The sequence below is a fragment of the Denticeps clupeoides genome, chromosome 1, assembly GCF_900700375.1.
Source record: "Denticeps clupeoides chromosome 1, fDenClu1.1, whole genome shotgun sequence".
NCBI classification, from domain to species: domain Eukaryota; kingdom Metazoa; phylum Chordata; class Actinopteri; order Clupeiformes; family Denticipitidae; genus Denticeps; species Denticeps clupeoides.
In genome coordinates this window covers 36589541-36610811 of record NC_041707.1, presented here as the reverse complement: position 1 = coordinate 36610811, position 21271 = coordinate 36589541, and the positions used below count along the sequence as shown (strand labels likewise).

Below are 21271 nucleotides of genomic sequence, written 5' to 3'. Positions count from 1 at the left end.
ATGTTAACGGGAGTCCAATCAGCCCTTAGATCTCTGGATTTGCCCTGTATTTGGCAGCCTGATGTAAAAAGACCAAAGTCCTTTGGCCCCGACTGAGCTCTCTAACAGAAGGCAACAAACACTGGGTTATCTTGTCAAAACTATTTAATTTTTGCCTTTGTATGTCAATACAAAACAATTAGAATGTACACATCATATAAAAAGGTTGAGGGTGTTTGAGCTTCTATGTTTGTATAGAGACAGATCGAAAGTGAACCAAGCCCTCATCTCCAGAATATGGAGGATATTAAAAATGTAAAATCTAAGACAAAATATTTTCCTTCTTGCTGCATTAGCAACAGCAAATGTATAAAATAAAAGTTCAGGGTCAACAAGTTTGTAAGCAAAACCTGGTCTAAAATTAACATTGTTAATGACCAAAAGTGACCAGAAGCAAACCTCTGAGTGTGTGTGTTATAAAACAGTGACACCTGCTGGTCAGGGTGTCTTAATGTCCGCGCTGCGGCGCTTGAGCTTCTCAGGGTTGTTCGATGCCATGTGCGAGAAGTCCCTGAAGATGTCATGGTACGTGTCGTCACCTGTTTCGCACAAAAAAAAAAAAAAAAAAAAAAAACATCATCACCAGGTTTAGAGCGCCATGACATCCTCTGCAGATTCTTCCATGCGGTTATTAGATTAGAGGATCTTTGCCCGTGCAATCTGCAACACCTACACTACTGGCAGAAACAGCGACAAAAGCAAAGAAGATTGCACTGCTAGTGTGGTTAGTCAGTCTCGGCATTTTCACACGCATACAACCCTAGAGAAAAATAAGAGGCGTCAGAAACGCTTTCTTTTTCACTTATTTCAGGGACAATTTGTGAAATAAAACTATGAACGAATATTATAATGCACATTCAGTTAGGAAGGCTTCTTTTAGATTGTTGTAGATGATGTTGCTAGTGTTGAAATCCGACTAATTCTTGACATAAAATGGCTGCCATAGACAGACACTCACACACACATGCACACAGTGAATCATGCAAATCTGACTGCACCTCAGCATGCGGTTTGGGGTTTCAACATTACAGGCCCATTCTAATTCACATTTCACTTCCTCATTTCGAAACGAAGCAACATGTAGAGGAGTGCAGGAATTGCACCGGCTGCCTCGGCGGAAGGGAAACGCGTGAGCGGGTCACCCTGGAATGAGCCTGTTTTCTGAGCAGGATGCTGATTGGCCGAGCGGGTCATGATTTACCTGTGCCACGCAGGCAGGGTGCGGACGACGCACACTGTGCAAGCAGTGGAGATAGACCAGCTCCGTGGACACACACACACACACACACAGGATATACAAATATATAGACACAGACAGAAGATGCCAATTAACAGTAACAACAGGTCAACAGAGCACACACATATATTTTAACAAACAGAAACACTGGGGATTGTTTAAAAAGCATCAGATCGGATTGATCTTTAATAGAATTGTATTCAATTTGGAATAATCTCATAAATTCACAAATCTAACTGAAGGAACTTAACTTATTCTTATCTCCACACAGACCACAGAAGCCGGGTGGAAACCTGGTGGTGTAAGGAATTACATCTGCAACGGTCTACAGACGCATGACCGCAGAGCAGCGCGACGAGATACCTGATCCCAGAACAGCACCGAAGAGGCGACTGAGGCACTGAGGTCAAGAAAGCCGCAGGCCATCCAATACTAAATCAGCCCCGGAGGTCCGGTGCAATGACCGATTTCCGCCAGATTTTCTCCCACGCCACCGTTCTTGAATAAGCCCATTTACAAAATCCACCCCAAAAAAGTGTGTCTGCAGTGTGTTTACATTCACGTGGAAGAGGAAAAGGAATCGTGTTGTTATTGTACTGTTGTACAACCAACAATTGCACAAAAATAGACTGTGGGTCTGTTTAAACAGACAGTTCAAGATACTTAGGTGCATGTCATGTCACCCCAGGCCATTATTGGTTTTAATGCATCGTCCTGCTCAGGTCAGGTGAGGCGAGTCAGCGCATTTCATGCATAACTTTATACTGCACAGCAATGCTGCTGCTGGCACCTTGTGGCAATCGATTTCCCCGCATTAAATTAGCAGCCTGTCCTCAGCGACAGGGGCTCACTGGAAAAGAAGGATGGGAAAATGGCTTTAATTTCACCTCCTGCCCGCTAGCTGCAATACATTTTTTCTTCCTATATAGTTCCTATAACCTTTACTGTAAAGGGCTACCAGACTGGCAAGCTCCTCAAACACACATTCAATACATAGATTTGAAAAACACCACAACACCACACCAAGGAAAGAGCATTTGGATGAAACGTCATGTAAAGGTGGCAAAAACTTTTTTTTTTTCTGCAATTTTGTGGCGTCCACATAGGCCTAGCAAGACACCAAATGGGTGGGAGACGGGCAGACAGATATATCGCCTGAATCACATCACCCGAAATGGAACTCGTCGCTCTTCTTCATGCTAGCCAGTATTGATTGAAAAGGTGTGAAGGTGACAGCGGTGCTGTCATTCAAGGGAAATACTTCCACCAGCAGGTTTTGTACAACAGTTGAGACTTTAAAAGAAGGATTTTGGAGTAATATTAGCAAAAATTTGCTGCATTGTGGGGGACTGCAAAAAGGTGAATTCAACCCAATGCCTCTACAACATATATTAGCACCTTATATAGCATATACAAGCAACAGACAGATGATTTAAAGGAAATGTAGCTTTCTGAGCAGCTTACAGTCAATATTTCAGTGTAAAAAGATAAAGTGCCTGCACAGTCCTCCCATTTTCGCCAACCGGCCGAAATCCCCATGCTCTTCTAATAGATACCCATAGCCATTTAGAATCTTGTGTTGCTTTGGATGACCCTTCAACTGCATTTTAACATCGTGCTCTTAGTATCCTGCTTTTGAGCCCCTTCCACAAACATTGACCTTCCAGTCCTCCTAGCCATGCTGGCCCCCAAGTGCCCATTCACTGAAATGGGTCTTCAGAGCCTGGAAGCCCTTCTTCGTCTGACCTATCACAGACCCGTTCCCGCCCCCTTCTCCCTCACAGCCCAGTCCCCCAGATTGACCTGATTGGCCGAAGGCGCCATCCATCTCCCGCATTTCCTTGTTCATCTTGGCAATTCTGAGTCTGTCAAAGAGAGCAGCCAAAATACATGAATGAGTTCAATCATAAAACAATCAGTCAAAAAAATTGGACAATCAAACAGACGTAGGGCTTCATGACTCACAAAGTTACAATGTCGGCATTGGCGCTCTCTACGGCAATGCTGATTGGGTCTTTCTGGGTCTTATCTTTGGCATTGTAGTCTGCTCCTCGTTTCAAAAATAGACACACCAGCCTGAAAGAGACAAACTATCAGTTATAGATTCCCAAATATTATTCAATATTATTCAAGTAGGCACAAAAGGCCATTTTCTCATGTTTATTGGTGACATATGCACACTGATGGGGTTGGTCTAGGCTTTTTTATTATAAGCTTTGTGTGAGAGCTGCTCTGTTCCTCTGTACTTAAATGCACAAATGCATGTACTGACGCCAATGCCGGAATTTTCCAGATGCCAAATGTTTGCTCATCTGAAAGCTTGAAACAAAGCACAGATAATCTGCAAGTCTGCCTTAGTAGTAGGCGTGGCCTGTAGCTGCACAGATCTCACAGATTTGTAGTGTCTGCTGAAAACTCCGTGGACAAAGGATTGAAGGAAAAAGAAGAAGGGTTAAAGGACACAGTGTGGACCTTGGTGAGTGAAGGAATGAAGATCATTGCTTTTGATTACTACTTATGTGGCAAAGCAGCCCAGATTTTATATTTCTATGTCCAAATGGCTTAACACCGTGAACTATGAAGAGTAAAAAGTACACTAACTAAGTTCCATACATGCGAGGATGTAACATACCCCGTATGGCCCAGGATTGTAGCATGATGCAAAGGGCCTCTGCCGTTAACATCGACCTGGTTCACATTCGCGCCGTTCTGCAGCAGGAACTCACACGCCGCCAGGGAATTCTGGGGAGAGACGCCAGAGAGGTCCAGCAACAATCACACACAGATTCATGGTTCTCGGAAAGAAAATAAGAAACAAAAAAAACTTCACAAGGGCACTCTTAAACAATCACATTTTCAAGATTCTTTAATCACGTACATATTTTTAGTACAAAATTAACAGAGCAAGAAAAAATTAGATCATAGATCATTCTCAACAGTTCAAGAGAAATCATCATATTTCAAACACATAATCCTTATGATATGAAGAGTGCAATAGATTTTTTTATTTATTATTAATTGTCTGAAAAAGTAAAAAGAAGTAGCAGCATGTCCTGCCCCGTGTACTCGGCGCTGGCGAACGTGGTGATAAACGGGATATTTCTCACCGCGGTGGCTGCTTGAATGAGGGGAGTGCTGCTGGCCTCGGCAGCGTTCACCCAGTTGACGTCGGCACCGTGGGCGATTGCGTCGGCCATGACCGGGAAGTGCTGCAGCGCCGCTGAGCGGTACAGCAGAGCACCAGGATGAAGGCTGCTCAGATCGTCCTCCTCGTCAGAGTCTACAGTTACACGGTTACATCATATGAGCAGGCACACACACATTTGCCATAAATCGAACGTTCATCTGCGCGTAAACACGCATCACCTTTGTGAGAGCCGGTATTGTTCTTCTGCATGAGGTCACTGGGGCTTATCCCTGTGGGATCGAGGCACAAGACATTCCTGTCTGGATTACACCTTAACAATGTGTTCAGTACAACAAAACACACACTTAAATCCAGGTCTGGCAACAATGATAAATCGCCATTTTTCTTCGCATAAGTGTGCAGCTAAATACGGCGAGGGCGCTTGGTGTGTGTGTGTGTGTGTAGCCTCTGAAGCACGACAAGTTGGGTGTGTTCCTTCACTGTGTATACGATGACACACTGCTGCAATATAAAGTGCGGTAATCTTCTTAATACCCTCTATTCTGCTCTAGAATAATTGGGGGTGTAGTTTAACACTTTAATAATGCAAAAAGGGATTTAAACACAAAACTGTATTGGGTTACCGTTCATTACGGTTGAACTTCCATCAGCAGCAAAAGTGCACATTCCGCAGTAGGCAGTTGTCTAGAACAGTCAGTATTTTCGTGTTTTTTGTTTTCACATCAGAAAATTAACCCACCCACTACTCCTATAAATTGGCATTTATCAGTTTTTTTTTCCATTTTGTAACCTGCGGGCTGCAGGCGACCCAGAAACAACCTCCGATTGCCCCAGTCTGTGGTCCAGGCAGAAATGCAGGCCTTCGGAAGAATGGCAAGCACCATTCAACCCATAATACAGTGTGTTGATCTAACAACGTTTCTCAACCGATGTGTCAAATAGATAATGAAAACCGGCCTGTTCAGTCAGCACTGACGTGTATGTATGAGCTTACCATAAAACAACACCCAGCTGAGTTAATGGCATGAATTTAGCAAGAAAAATGGCTTTAAGTGGCTTTAATGGCTTGAAAAAAATAAAGAGAACACTTCAACAACACAATATAACACCAAGTCAATCACACTTCTTTAAAATCAAACTTTCCACATAGGAAGCTACACTGATTGACAATCAATTTCACATCCTGTTGTGCAAATGGAATAGACAACAGGCGGAAATTACAGGCAATTAGCAAGACGTCCCCAATAAAGGCGTGGTTCTGCAGGAGGTGACCACAGACCACTTCTCAGTTCCTGTACTTACTGGCTTATGTTTTGGTCACTTTTGAAATCTGGAAGTGCTTTGACTCTAGTGGCATTATGAGACGGAGTCTACAACCCGCACCAGTGGCTCAGGTAGTGCAGCTCATCCAGGATGGCACACCAATGCGAGCTGTGGCAAGAAGGTTTGCTGTGTCTGTCAGCGTAGTGTCCAGAGCATCGAGGCGCTGCCAGGAGACAGTACATCAGGAGACGTGGAGGAGGCCGTTGGAGAACATCAACCCAGCAGCAGGACCCCTACAGAGACTGGAGATGCCATGTAGAACGTTCTGCTGCCTCCAACATCCTCCAGTTTGGTAGTGGGTCAGTAATGGTTTGGGGTGGCATTTCTTTGGAGGGGGCACACAGCCCTCCAAAGGCTCGCCAGAGGTAGCCTGACTGCCATTAGGTACCGAGATGAGATCCTCAGACCCCTTGTGAGACCATATGCTGGTGCGGTTGGCCCTGGGTTCCACCTAATGTGAGGCAATGCTAGACCTCATGTGGCTGGACTGGCCCGCCTGTTCCCCAGACCTGAGTCCAATTGAGCACATTTGAGACATCATGTCTCGCTCCATCCACCAACACCACGTTGCATCACAGACTGTCCAGGAGTTGGTGGATGCTTTAGTCCAGATCCCTTAGGAGACCATCTGCCACCTCATCAAGAGCATGCCCAGGCGTTCCAGGGAGGTCATACAGACACGTGGAGGCCACACACACTACTGAACCTCATTCTGACTTGTTTTAAAGACATTACATCAAAGTTGGATCAGCCTGTAGGGTGTTTTGAGTGTGACTCCAAATCCAGACCTCCATGGGTTGATAAATTTGATTTCCAGCATTTTAATTGTTTTGTGAATTTGGCATATATGAATTTGTAATAACCCTGCTATTAAGTCTTATTTATGCACATTTTAGGTCTATGCCTACGATCTGTTCTGCACAGCGTATGTGTTACCTGTGAGGCGTGGCAGTGTGGACCGGTTGGGTTTGGGTTTGATGGGTGGACGCATGGTGACAGGGTGCTGCGTGGAGCTGCGGTTCCTCCGGGCACTGGACCGCCGCAAGGGCACCGCCCGGCCCGTTTCCGGAAGCTTCTGGATGAATTTCTTCTCCACGTACTTGGATCGAATCCATGACTCCTTGTCCTGCCTGATAATGAGAAATGTGAAAAATACATCACACCTAAAGCTGAAAAGCCTCCAAACCGTACTGAATACAGCCGATATTCAACAACGGAGGAAAATGGACAAAACTCACAAATCTTGTGAATTAATGGCCATAGAAATAACATTGCAATTTGACAAATTATTTAATTATGAAAATATTCACCACATATACCAAAACTCCTCTATTTTAGGTCACACTCCTCGAAAACATCACTGAAAAATTATTACCAATAAAGACAAGTGTGCTGAACCCAGATAACAACTTGGAACCGTTTGATGTCTGTGACACAGTTTAGCTGTCTGATGTCAGTATGAATGAGGTTATGCAGGAAAAATGATTTCCAGGCCACCACGTTCAGACATGTTCACCCGTACACAAGTGCACAACATGACAAGAAGCGATTGTTTCTGTGGTGAGAGTAGTAGCAAGTCTATATGCACTAAAAATGTACCCGAGCAACTTCCTGTATGATGTGCAACCAAAGCAGCGGTGGAGGTAAAAAAAAAAAAAATTGAGCAGAGCACACACACAGAGCACATAAATAACCTAATTTCAAATGCAAAAATGAAAATTCATAAGATGTGCCAGTTTATAAAACCTCCACTGTATACAGGGACTTTGCTTTGATGCACCTTCATCAATTTTTAATAAGTAAACCTCGACGCGAAACCTATTTAGAAAATATGCTGTAACAACCCCCTACAAACAGTAGGGGGCAAACTTTTTTTTTCAAAAACACAGGAGTAAATCAATTCAAGAAGAACTGAGGAGAACCCTGTTGCGTATGCATGTGGAATATAGTGTAAATTTTAACATGATGCTATTTATTTCTGATTATTTATTAGGAAATCTAGCCCAGATGCAGGAATGTATGAATTACTTGTATAAAAAGGACAATCCTGTAAGTGCAATAGTGAGTATAAATTCCTGACTGGTTTTCAGATATCTTATTGCCAAATTTACTTAATTACTAAATAAGAATGTACAACATAGATTGTGTTGTGCAAAAAAATGCCTGAAAAGGAAAAGCTCTCATCGTGAAAGCTTTGATCTTCATCTGAAATCTGAGATTAAGATAAACGGAAACCACTGCACCTCCGGACAGGATGAGCACTTCATATGAGAGTTAAACACAATTTTGAGTGTGTCTTTACTCAACTACTTTAACTACTACCTGATACAATGATGATGTTTCAATTGTCCTTATTAATCATTCTGAGGTGCAATTTTGACACCAATATTTAAAATTTTAATTCCAAAGGTATATTTATATCACATGCTATATATTGTTATTACATGTGCTGGCAAGTATTAGTAATACTTGTAAATCTCTAAATTATTACGGTCATAAGAATGTCGTGGACAAGAAAAGACTGATCTTTACACTACTTTATCTATCATTTGAAGAAAACATGTACAGTGAATGTGCACCAATACTACTCAGCAACGTGTATATTGTGTTTGCAGCATAATGTTCATGGTCAACTGCTGGATGCTGCAGCATCGCGTGCCCTGAGGCCCAAAATGACAAATTTCATGGTTTACAGTTGCGGAACAAGTCTGCAATTTAATAATACCACATGCCCTTCAGACCCAGCAGAGGCCGTGTTAACCTGCGCTGAGGGTCGTATTTAAAGGGTGGTAGTAGCCTAGTGGGTAACACACTCGCCTATGAACCAGAAGACCCCGGTTCAAATCCCGCTTACTACCATTGGGTCCCTGAGCAAGACACTTAACCCTAAATTGCTCCAGGGAGACTGTCCCTGTAACTACTGATTGTAAGTAGTCTGATAAATGCTGTAAATGTATGTAAATGTAAAGCACACACAGGCAGCCCTTACCTGGGACTAGAGGGGTGGGGCTTCTTAATCGTCATCTCATCGATGCGTGCCTCATAGATCCTGTTTATGGCAGTGTTGCCCAACTCACACATGAGCTGAGAAGGAAGGAGTGGAGACAATTACAGAAGACAAGAAGGACTCCACGCCACCCACACAGAGTATCCACCCAAAAGCCACAAGATCAACATAAAAAAGTATATTGTGAGTGCATGTGTGACTACTAGGAGATCTCACCTTGATAAGTTCAGGTTCCCATGAGTCCAGGGTTAAGGATCGTACTTTGGAGAAGTGAACTCCCAAACTCCTGTTAACACACATATTATTTCTTTAAAAAAACACAACCGCTAAATAGTTTTGGGGCAGAATTAGGTCAGGTCTAGAATAATCTTGTTATGTAGTGGTACATACATTTATACATTCCTATTTATTACCTTAGATGTGTGGGCTGCACATTTGTATATATCATGTAACAATGCAAATGCTATTATGTCTGTTTTTAAGATTTAATACATAAAAATAGACTGTAGGATATCTGTTAGTACCGTAGGAGGTACTAACAGATGTAGAAAGTGTGTGTGTGCGTGTGAGTGCATACCTATGTATACCAGAGCAGGTGATACACAGCGTTATTCCCAGGTTGATGGAGGCCCAGTCCGGCCCAGACTCCCCACAGTCACAGCAGAACCCGTTTCCAGGGATACCCTGCACCTCCTCCAGTGCCTGGCAAACCACCACCTCCTGCTCCGCCCCAGCACTCACTCCACTGCCCACAGACACCGAACTGCAACGGTCCCTCTGACACACACACACACACACACACACACACACACACCACAATGAACCAGACATGAAGTAAAAGCCTGAAATATTTATGTAATACTTAAAAATTATTCAGCATTTGAATAAGAGAAAAAGTTGAATGTTTGCCTCCGTTTACGAGATATTATCAATGCTTGAACAACATGTGAATGTGTGACTTTCTGTATACACAATGCACAGAATTAAGTTTGAGTTTGTATATAAACCACACCAGTCTGGGCGTCTGTAGTTGTCTCCAACAGTCCTGAAGGTTTATGCTGAACACTTTCTTATCATTCACTCGTGTAAATGAGCATTGAAGTGGCTTTTTGATGACAATAGTAAACAAAGCAGCCATGAAGGTAAAAAGAGGCGACTCTGAACAAAACAGATTTATCAAACATACTTCACTTTCTCCTGCTACAAAAATGCCAAATTTGTTTCTTGCACCGGATTCTTCAAAATGGCTCCATCTTAGTCTCCACTGCCGCCATCAAAACTTTTGACTGATAGTGTGTGCGTCTAGGTGCAACACACTGGATTACGCGTGTTCTGTGTCTGTGCGCATGTGCGTGCATGTTTATATGTAACTCACAGGACTGTGTGAGTCCTCTCTACGGTCCTGGAAGGCCGATGCGATACTGAGCTGTACAGCGCTGATCCAGTCCTGCTGCAGTCGATCTGAGTCTGCCTGTAGCAGACAGCTCCTGAACACACACACACACACACACACACACACACACACACACGCAGATGATGAGATCATGTGATAAAAACACATATACTCTCAACCTCAGTCTAGCCCACACCTAAGACTGTGCACAACATGTTAGATAAGGGCAAATACGGCTGTACCCTCATTGTGCATTGTGACGTTCAAATGTCATTCTATTGATGTTGAAAACACTCCAAATGACAGGGCACACACTCCATGGACATTCCGTCGGCCACTGAGCAACTCACTTGGAAGGAGAGACAACTTCAAAGCAGAACCTCCTCTCGTGATCGGGGCAGGGCTTCACTGTGCACAAGCGCAGGTCCTCAACAACTACAGTGGGCTGTTCCTGAGAGAGAGAGAGAGAGAGAGAGAGAGAGATTGATTCCCTTTCAAGACTGGCCAAAAGGACTATATGTCTACAGTGTTTGTGCGCTTCAATATTTCACCTTGAATTTTTTCTGGTACACCAGCTGATTTTTCTGAATGGAGAACCAGCGCCTATATTCCAGGACAGAAGGGGAAAGAAGAAAAAAGAAACTTCATGTGCAAGTGTTCACCAAACTCATTGGAATGCAAACCAATATTTACATTTACAAAAACATTTTGGACACTAAAAGGCACCTGTTCCATGTCTTGAAGGCATTACTCGCTCTCTTGTAGAGGTAACCCTCCATAGCAATCCCATTGGCTGGCTCGGTGCAGTAACCCATAAGGGAATCGTCATAAGACACATCCTGTCAACCAACAGGAACACACAGCCCACAAAAAATGAGGTAACATTTCGCGCAGTTGGTCCACCTGAAAATGCAAGTTTGCACATCAACAATTCAGTAATGTGGGGCAAAATCTTCAAAACCAAGGGGCCTTGTGAACATTAATTATTCTCATTCTTAGTGCAGGCAGCCGAGTGTGTGTTTCTTTACTTTTTTCTTTACGGCACTGTGTCTTTGTTCCGTGTCCCTTTTCTCTCGGGCTGCATCCAGGACAAGCTGAGTTTGCTGAAGAAAGAATAAAAGTAAGTTAAGGGAGCAATAAAAAGCCCTCCAATCGGAAATATGTTGTGAACCATCATCACTAATTTGAATGATTATGCATGATTTGAAATTTAATAGTTCTGCAATCACGCCAAAAACGTATTTTTGTCAATGTTCCAGATAGATAGTGGGTATTTTTTTGTCTGTACAGTCACAGATCAAACTAGTACGCACTCCGCCATAAAAATCTACTAGCTGAAAGGCAACACACACAGCAGTGGCACAGAATGCGAATTATTTTCTACATTGTAGAAATTGAATTTAAATAATGTCGCCAAGCTGTTCCGTAAATTCCGGTGCCCGTGGTACACGCCAGATAAAGGCATAGCTAGCTAACAAACGGTCTCATATAATACAAGGTGTAACAACTCACTGTGGACCAGGATAATCAGTGACACTAATATGATCTTACTTAGTGATAAGCTGATAAGGGTGGGGTCACCTTAAGCCATCCAGTCATGATTCATGATTCAAAAAATGATTAAAAAAAAAAAAAGACATTTTCAGCAATGATTTTTCTAGTATGTGTAAGGAATTTACTCAGTCTGATGAAACATAACTAAAAAACAAGAAAGTGAAAAAAAGATAGAACACTTTAAACCAGTAAAAAGTGAAAACGTTCAAAAAGCACTGTACGTTTCCCCCACAGGAAATTAAACTTCCTGGAAACAGACGATCGCCTCACGTCAGTCACCATCAATGTCTTCAAATAGTTTACAATGTTGAGCTTTTAGTCTTCAGCTGCGCGACACGTGGGATAAAATAACAAGCAAAGGAATCCTGGAGATGGTCGAGGTTAGGGTCAAAAGGACACTTCGGGCCACGTTTCTTCGAGAGAAACAGGAAGCAGGAAGTGTTGATCCTCTTCATTTCCTCTGCAGAACTCAGGGCCGAGTGCGAACAGCTGACCCCTCGGTCTCGCCGGGTCTCCATCTGACTCCTCTGCTTGCCTTCACTTGAGCTGTGCATTCAGCCCCTCTCCGTTTTGCCATTTCCTGCAGTTGCAGGAAACTCTGAAGAAGCGTTTGTGGTTGGAGAAGGCCCGTGGAGGGTTGAGTGTGCTTCCTCTTGCTAAACTGCACTCGTGTATCCTGAGAAATATTGCTTAGTAACCAAAGACACAAGCGTTTCACCCGAACTCAGAACCGTTAAAAAAAATTATCTGCAGTCATTCTTCAGGTACAATCTGCAACATTCGGGGCCATTTTTTAAAAATAAAACACGTCTTCTCGTCTCTCTGTATATCTGTACAATATATAGAAGAGATGGCAATAAAGTTTACTTGAACTTGAAAAAAGCTTCTGCCTCTAAATCCCAGTGGAAACATCCAATTAAACTAAAACAGCTAAAGATGGGTTTTCAGCAATGACCGGATACCAGCATATTCTGGACTTCAGCTAGCTAATGTAGCCTGGTTTAATGGCGTTTTGGACAAGCATTATTTCTGTTGCAAGTCAATGAAAGTTAACCATGCTAACCAAGACACATGTGAACTGCCACCTTTCAGCAGATTAGCAAGACACCAGCATCTGGTAAATACCAGTCATGAACATGCTGCAATACGTAATAATTTTCTAAACGCTATATGAATCCAGCTGCTATCTAATTTCAGATGCATCTTAACTAGTAAATAGTTCTCTTAACTAGTAACTAGCATTTTAAAACAGACGTAGACTCATCAGAATAAGCCATTTTACGCCTAAAAAGGTGACTTCTCAACCAAAACACCATTTGTGGGTATTTATCGGCGTTTTTGTCCAGCTAGGTGGTCATGTGGCTTCACAGATGATTACCATGCCTCGGCACTCGTTCCATCGTTTGGTGACAGACATGTGAAACGCTTCCTGTTATCATCCTGTCGGCAGCTTCCTGTCACCGTGACCGACATTCCTGTGCTCTCCCATGATGCAACGCTGCCATGTTTATTTGGTCATCTTATCAACCCATGGCTTGTTTGTCTTTACAACGTCTCAGTGCTCACCTCTTCATTTAGACTCTTGCGGTAGCTCTCCAGCTCCTTCAGGGATTCGTGGCCCTTATGGAAGAACTGAGCCTGGGCCTCCATCAGAGACAGCATCTGTCAGCAAAGTCAAATAATTCGAAATACACGCAGCACAGAGAAAGGAACATGAAGAGGAGCCGATGCCAGAAGACTTACGGCAAGAATGATTTCGGTCTTCTTCTTGGATTCAACGACCTTAATCTGCAGAAGAGGAGAAGAGAGGAGATGGTGCTACTGCTGCTGTATTAGCTGTGCGTATTTAAAAGCCGTCGGTCAAGAGGCCTTGTCAAAGACAGAGGTGACTTCCTCAGATATCCTTTCACCCCAATGTACCAAACGGCGACCCACATTCAGCAACATCCAGGCACTCAACAGTTGCCGCATAATGCCAAAAAGACACAGGGCATAAATAGTAATGCATTTAGTCATTTTGACTTTAACAACAAGGCTGCAAATGTGCAATGGAAAGTGAAGTGATTATCATTGGCTCCAGCACACGGTGACACAACGAAATGTGTCCTCTGCATTCAACCATCACCCTTGGTGAGCAGTGGGCAGCCATGACAGGCGCCCGGGGAGCAGTGTGTGTGGACGGTGCTTTGCTCAGTGGCACCTTGGAGAGTCGGGATTCGAACCGGCAACCGGGGCCGCTTCCTTAAGCGCTAGGCCGCCGCCGTATGCGTGTTTTACCTCCAGGACGTAGTCCAGGGCCTGTGACCGGAAGGCCCTCCGGGAGTTCAGCAGGGCGGCGCTGGCTTCGTCCACCTCGTGAGCCTTGTTACGCGGAGCCTGAGCATTCCGACTCAGCGCCGCCTCCAAGCTCTCGCCGCTGCGCTCAAACTCCTTCCGTACGTCTTTAAGGCGCTTCACATCCCTACACCGGAGAGACGTGCTCCATGAACCATGAATGTTCAGCGTTCCCGCCTTTTGCGCCATTCCCTACAAACCTGTCACACAGACGTTACGAGGGGCCACAGTTTGAGAAATGCTGGCCTAGTAGGCAACACGCTTGCCTCAGGACCAGAAGCTCAAACCCCACTTACCATCCCGAGCAAGACACGAAACCCTGAGCTGTTCCACGGGGACTGTCCCTTTAACTACCAGTCACTCTGGGTAAGGCCAGTAAATGGACCAAATACTCACTTTATCAATGAATATGGACATTTCTACATTTAATTATGATCAATATTCAATGTTTTAGTCGTTTAAAGTTGTTTCATTATGGGCAACAACAAATGTAAAAAAGTTTTTTATCTTTTCCTATTAAATTCCCCAAAAATGGCCTCTTTCACAACACTCGCACAATAAAAAGTGCTTAACAAAGTTGCACAAAAAAACAACAACAAGAAAAAAGAACGGGAACACAGACAGACAGACTCACTCTTTAACAAAGCTCTGCAGTTTACACTTCACCTTCTGTGTGCTGCTTATGGCCTCCTAAAGAAAGAAAGAAGCCTGTGGAAGTCTGCAGACCAGCAAACGACGCTGCCGGTGGGTAAAATATAAAACTGTTCCGACTCACCTCCTGAGCTTCCGTGATGGCACCAAGCTTTTTTGAAAACTTCTCCAAGCATTCCTGTGAGGGAGAAGGAATGCCAGAAGGCCTGAGACTACATTCTCCGTACAGCACACAGCTGATAAGTGCCCTGCGGGAACCAGTTACTGATACGGACAGGTTAAAGGTGACGAATAGAAGAAAAGCATGAACGATAGATGGTTCAACTCATCTGAGCTGCATGTCTGTGCAAGGAAACTGGACTGAACTTGGGACTTCCATAGATAATAAAATATAACTACTATTTAAAAACCATTAATGTTCTAAAGATCGCAATGAAAAAATTGGGGTATGTGTCTAAATACAATTTGAATATTTTAAAATTAATTAAATGCCTGCATGATATCCGCCCATGTCTCTGACAGAACCCCTTCAGGACTCACCCCCAGCGTTCTGTCTTTAGAGCAGTGAAGGCCAAGCTCCCTGAGACCAGTTACGAAGTTCTTGCTGCTGTTGCAGTAGACCTTCCCAGCTTCCAGCATGGTGTGGCACTGCTTCACCAACTACAACCCACAAATAGCAGTTTGAACTTTTTTTTTTTTTTTTAAAAACAAAACAGCACATTTGCAATAATCCAAAAAGCATCAATTACCAAACACAAACATGTCTGGCGTTTCAAAGAGTGACTGTGCAAATTGTATATGTTGTATCTGCAGGGTTTTACATAAACTGCCCCATTAGCTACAGTCTTAAACTCTCATTGCAATGATCATAGTCATCAAATAGCTCTTAAAGTGGCAAACCACACTGCATCTTTTGATCTCCGGTGAAAATGGAGTAAAGGTGAGAGGAAAAGTACATCAGCACAGTGTAATTAAGTGAACTTAAAAAGGGAACCGTAACGACCGAGTGGCTGAGAGTCATTGATTTTCCATGTTTCCTCTTTTCAGGTGACAATGGGGTGGAGAACCGAAGCCCTGGGCGGTTCCTCTTTACCGTTCCCATCTCTTTTCGTATCTCACTACAACTGCTCGACCACTGAAATTTCGCAGCATCCTCATCTCTGGCATTCGGCCTTTTTTCACAGGCTGAAAATAACTGGAGGCTGCAGCTGCTCGGGTTTTGGCATTTTGGGGTGCAGGATAAAATCAGAATTGAATGAAGATTGAAAAAAAAACGGGTTTCAATCCTCGGCATGGATGCTGAACCAGGACGTGCCACCACACCTCACACCCCGACCATCCGAATGTTGGCTGTCCATCTCATCGCTAGCCCATTCATTTCATCATTTAGCATTCTGCTAAATAATCTGCGGTACCCAAAGCCACTAGCACAGTGATGTCTGTGTCTTATGTTCTCTTTGAAAATAAATATTTGCATTTATTTGTTTAATTTGCTCACACTTTTTTACTAGCCTAGTTGCCTTTAACTTTATAACTTGCAACTCTTCTATCAAAGAAAAAAAAAAACAATAATCAAGTGAAAAAGTGAAAGCGAGGCGACTGTCATTGTGAAACACTGCATCGCAGCCCATGTTGACATAACGAAACGTGTCCTCTGCTTTTAACCATCGCCCTCGGTGAGCAGTGGGCAGCCATGACAGGCGCCCGGGGAGCAGTGTGCTTTGCTCAGCGGCACCTCCGGATTCGAACCGGCAACCTTCTGATTAGGCCACCGCTGTTAAAAGCAGTTCCGGATGCACTTCGCCATGTGTCGCACCGATAAAACTATTTTTGAATATGATGGATGGCAGGACGGAGCCGACGTGAAGCACCGCCCATGAGTCACCAGACGTTTAATTGTTCGACAAATATACCTGCGACATATGTTGTTGTCCTGTCTGGAATACAGGAATCCTAAAAATCCTACGGTCCTTTTACCCCAATTCAGAATGTGACACCGAGGGTGCAATTTGCAATTTCCTCAGTATTTGGATAAATAGTCTTGGGAATCCCAAGCTTGAGCATCAGGGAGAAACTGAAGAGTGAAAACGTCCCGAGTAATCTCTCGGCGGTCCCACTTTGTTTCACCTCATTGCCAGCGACTCTCACCTTGTCAAGTCTGGTTTCCAGCTCGCTCACGTCCCCCTCCACGTCCTCGATATCCGCCCTGAGAAAGAAACCAACAGCACTTCTGTCTTAGTTAAGCAACAGGCTTGCACAACGTTGATCTGTACATGTCCACAGAAAATTGTGTTAAATACTCGTCTCCCGCGACGCCGGTGTGGCAAGGCCGCCCCTCCAAACTTGTGAAAAGCAGTCGAGGCGGCCGTGCGATTCAACGCGAAAACATTTGGCAAGGCAATGTGGCCGAACGGCCCGTAATTTGCATAATACCGTTAGGCTTTGGGGCTAAATTGGTTAGCTAGAGAAGATGGCTGCATAAATTGCATGCTTGACCCTGACAATGTGTGTTTGGCAGGACAAGAAAGATGAAAAATAAATAAAAATGAAAACTGCATGGAGTTAGCTAGCATCAGTCAGCTAGCATCAGTCAGCTAGCATCAGTCAGCTAGCGTCAACAGCTAACTGGTCACTGCTACATTAACACGTGTGATGCGGTTACGAATGTTGGGAGACATAAATAGCAAGAATTCATTCTCAGAGAGTGAAAAAAAAAGGTACAAGGATAAGTCAAGGTATGAACAATCATATTAGACACAGTTAAAACTCCTCTGGTTTAAAGTGAAAGTGAAGCACACGGCGACACAACGAAACGTGTCCTCTGCATTTAACCATCCCCCTTGGTGAGCAGTGGGCAGCCACGACAGGATCGTGATTCGAACCGGCAACCTTCCGATTACGGGGCCAACTATTAATATTAATATTAAGCCCTAACGCTGTCCCGGGCCCGAGTTTACGGTCATTTATGACCTTCCGGGCGTATTTAAATGTGGCCTAACACGAAAACGTCTGCGTGTCTCACACCCGCCTCCACAAACCAGGTGGCTTACCCCGTCTCCTACGTTTCAATTACGAGCGCCACATCACAAACGTACAAACAGAAGCAGTGGACCAGCGCCGTGTCTCTATTCACATGTTCCCACGTTCAGGAGGTTTCATCTGAGGAAACTTGTTTTATTTTAAAGAGTTTTATTCACCTGCGTAGCAACAGAAAGACATTTAAGAGAAAAAAAAAAAAAAATTGAGATTTGACTTGTGGTTGCGACCCGTAGAACCTGGTCGCGCCGCGCGTTAAACAGGCCCGAGGTTTCTGTCGCGATCCGCCCCAAAACACACTTCCTGTGCTGTGTTTATCACAGCTGCATCTTCTCGCCGCCTCACTTCCTGTAACTCGCCACCGCCACCCCCCCATGCCGGTTTCCTAGCAACGGGAGAGGCAGTACTCGCCACGCCCACCGTGATGGTCTCTTTACGCGCGCATGTGTAACTTTTATTCCATTTCACTCGTCGATCGGTCTACCACGGTAACCTGTGCGGGTTCACGTTCGCATTCGTGCTTCTGCACTTTAAAACCAACTTTCGTAAGTGTGCACGATCGTGTGAGATCACGCGTACACGTCCTCTCGAGAAACACCGACCGTTCACGGTTGTGTTTGAGTGTGTGTGTGTTTCTGCACGGACATTGGCCTAGTTCTCTGGTGCATTCATCCACCCCCTCCTGGCCCTCACCACACACACACACACACACACACACACACACACACACACACACTCTGGCACCCCGTTCACATTTTCCGCACGTCACCCTGAGACAGGCTCCAGCCAGGAAGGGAGACAGAGAGAAGAACTCGACCTCCGGTCACCACACCACGCCCCCCCGACTTCTCTTCGGCCTCCGCCGGTGAACTAATGTTTCTCCAGAAACAAGAGGGCGGCAAGGTGCTCGCTTTCTGTTTCCGGCCCCCATCAGCCTCCTCCAAACCGCCAAGTCCCGTCTGGCCCCATTTTCCAGCCCCTTTCTGATGCCAGGCCGCAATCACCAGCCTGTCGCCGTGTGTGATTGTAGGGCGGTAGTAGCCTAGCGGGTAACACACTCGCCTGTGAACCAGAAGACCCAGGTTCGAACCCCACTTACTACCATGGTGTCCCTGAGCAAGACATTTAACCCTGAGTGTCTCCAGGGGGGGGGGCTGTCCTGGAAAAAATGATTGTAAATCGCTTGATCTGGCAAATTCTGTGTGTGTGTGTGTGTGTGTGTGTTTGAACGGGGTTCACATGCGCATCCGCCTACCTGAAGCGCGGAGAGTCCTTCAGACACTCTTCGAAGTCCAATTTAATGGTCATTTTGTTCCCAACCAGGATCCCGTGAAGACGGGTATTAATCCAAGGAATAAAGTAAAAAAAAAAAAAACCTTACCCTTAATAAAATTTAAAAAAAAAACCTTAATTCACTCGCTTCACATTTGCTCCGATTCGCAGTTCATTACAAAAAAAAACAAACACTTCATCTGAGACGCGTCGCTTGTAAAGTAAATCCATCATTCAAAATAAAAAAGGTTGCCGCGTTTTACCGCCGAATGAAATTAAAAAGAACTTCAGCCGAAGGACACCGCGGTGGCCGAAGCGAGGTCGCATCGCAATGCTTCCTGTCACCTAGACGTCGACTTCGACAGGTCCCGCGTCACAGGCGGCACGTCAGCTGTTCGTAAAAAGAAAAGAGTTTTTGTTTTTTTTTTAATTCCCGAACTGCGGCCTTTTTTTTTATTTATTTATTTTTTTTTACGCACGAACCGAACGCGGCACTTCTGGAGGCATCGGCAGGAAAAGTCGCCCCCCTCGCCGCGGCCGGCGCGCCTCGGTGCGCCCTCCCCCGGCTCAGCAGTTCCGGGTGTTCCGGGAGCTCCGTTTTGCCCAGGCGCGCGTAATAAAAAAAGCCTGATTACATTTTTTTGTTGTTGTTGGTACTGGGTCTTTTTTTTTGGTTTTTAAAGACGATGGGTGTGTTTAGACGAGAAAAAAAAAAAAATCGAACCCGCGTAACCTGTATTTGGCCCCGACGCGACCTCCATCGGCTGGACAGATGCTTCTGGGTGACGGTGACACGTTCGAACCCCTCCAAGTCCACCCCTAACCTGCCCTGTAAAAGCAACACCTTCGATGTGGCCCAGAACCTGTACTCAAATAAAAAAATCAAATCAAATAAAAAAAAAAAAAAGTGCCATAAACTGGTTGCGTAAGTGTGCACACCCTTAAACTAGTCCTTTTGGCGGGGCAGTGGTGGCCTAGCCGATAAAGGAAGGTTGCTGGTTCGAATCCCCGTCTGCCACCGAAGGGACCGTCCCCGCTGCTCACTAAGGGGGATGGTTAAAAGCAGGGGGCGCGTTTCGTTGTGTGCACCGTGTGCTGTGCCGCAGTGTTTCACAATGACAATCATTTCACTTTTCGCTCTGTTGGATAGGAGTCTGTCAGCAGTGGTCAGTGTGTCTAATAAGGTGGCCACCAAAATTTGAAATGCCAGGAAATATCAATATTAGCTTCCAAATTATAAAAAAAATATATAATACTTGTGAATGGCCCGGAAATAATACAAACCTGCTTTATCTAAGAAAACCTTTAACATATTTGTGGAATTTGTGAGGATGCAAAAGATTCTGAATGAACGCCGTGCGCTGTAGCAGTGTTTGATGCACGGCGGTGCACTTTAGGGCGAAGCGGTCAGTCGTGCCTAAATGAACCTGCCTTAAATTTACATTCAGTCAAATGAATTCTTGTTTTGGTTTCACCCCAGTTTATGGCCAGTGGCTACGCTACGTTCCCTATTCTTAACAATACGTTAGCGTCGTTTATTTACATTTACATTTACAGCATTTACCAGACGCCCTTATCCAGAGCGACTTACAATCAGTAGTTACAGGGACAGTCCCCCCCTGGAGACACTCAGGGTTAAGTGTCTTGCTCGGGGACACGATGGTAGTAAGTGGGATTTGAACCTGGGTCTTCTGGTTCATAGGCGAGTGTGTTACCCACTAGGCTACATCCACCTTCTCAGCTTCTATTAGACGCCCTTACCTATGATCGGTAGTTACAGGGACAGTCCGGGCTCAGGGACGCAATGGTAGTAAGTTGAATACATTTATTTACTGTAAGAATGTACAGATGGATCAAAGCTTCAGTGAGGTTCCCTTCCCTCTGTCTCTTTATTCCGAACATAACATAGTAAAAAAAAATGAGAAATAAACACCCGGTCCTGATAACCCCGGCAGGGGGACCTGCTGGTCTCTGCTGGTTTCCACTCAGCGTGGAGGAAGCCTGTAATCCCTTCCCAAGATGTGCTCTAGATTCCCCTATTTCATTCCTTCCACTCAACCTCGAGCTTCTTAGTGCCAGAATTGCTTTGTCACGTGACCATTTCGAATGGACTCCAGCTTCACATCTCCATATTGCACCATAATGCGTGCCACCGTCTGTGCGCGCCCGGAATCGGCCCGATTCTCCCTCCCGTTCGTTAGCACAACACTAACGCTGATCATTGCAGAGATGGACGCCGTGCTTCAGCACGGCATGCTGGAAGTTATTATGCCATGC

The 21271-nt window shown here is 44.7% G+C and overlaps 1 protein-coding gene across 2 annotated transcripts; it reads right to left on the bottom strand.

Annotated features, from left to right (window-relative positions):
• Window positions 1–126: 126 nt before the first annotated feature.
• Window positions 127–19568, bottom strand: acap1 (ArfGAP with coiled-coil, ankyrin repeat and PH domains 1). 2 transcript variants are annotated; one of them, XM_028999656.1, is made up of 24 exons: window positions 19478–19568; window positions 18978–19385; window positions 16835–16892; window positions 15227–15346; window positions 14811–14864; window positions 14670–14725; window positions 13979–14162; window positions 13445–13489; window positions 13268–13363; window positions 11176–11250; window positions 10874–10986; window positions 10699–10750; window positions 10498–10598; window positions 10130–10241; window positions 9332–9531; window positions 8971–9040; window positions 8737–8831; window positions 6684–6877; window positions 4643–4693; window positions 4384–4556; window positions 3909–4018; window positions 3242–3352; window positions 3080–3141; window positions 127–578 (listed from the first exon to the last, which is right to left on the bottom strand). In XM_028999656.1, the coding sequence occupies exons 2-24, from the start codon at window positions 19028–19030 to the stop codon at window positions 478–480; spliced, it is 2286 nt and encodes a 761-aa protein (XP_028855489.1). In that variant the 5' UTR covers window positions 19031–19385; window positions 19478–19568; the 3' UTR covers window positions 127–477. The 2 variants fall into 2 exon arrangements, with proteins under 2 accessions (XP_028855489.1, XP_028855500.1); XM_028999667.1 differs by lacking the exons at window positions 14811–14864; window positions 15227–15346; window positions 16835–16892; window positions 18978–19385; window positions 19478–19568 and having other exon boundaries at window positions 13979–14235; window positions 14702–14727.
• Between the last annotated feature and the right edge of the window lie 1703 nt (window positions 19569–21271).

Coding starts and splice junctions, on each gene's coding strand:
- acap1 (XM_028999656.1), bottom strand. CDS start 19,030: ATGACCATTAAATTGGACTTCGAAGAGTGTCTGAAGGACTCTCCGCGC. Junction 13,490..13,978: donor CCCTGGACTACGTCCTGGAG/GTAAAACACGCA, acceptor CCTCTTCTGCAG/ATTAAGGTCGTTGAATCCAA. Junction 9,041..9,331: donor ACCTGCTCTGGTATACATAG/GTATGCACTCAC, acceptor GTGTGTTAACAG/GAGTTTGGGAGTTCACTTCT.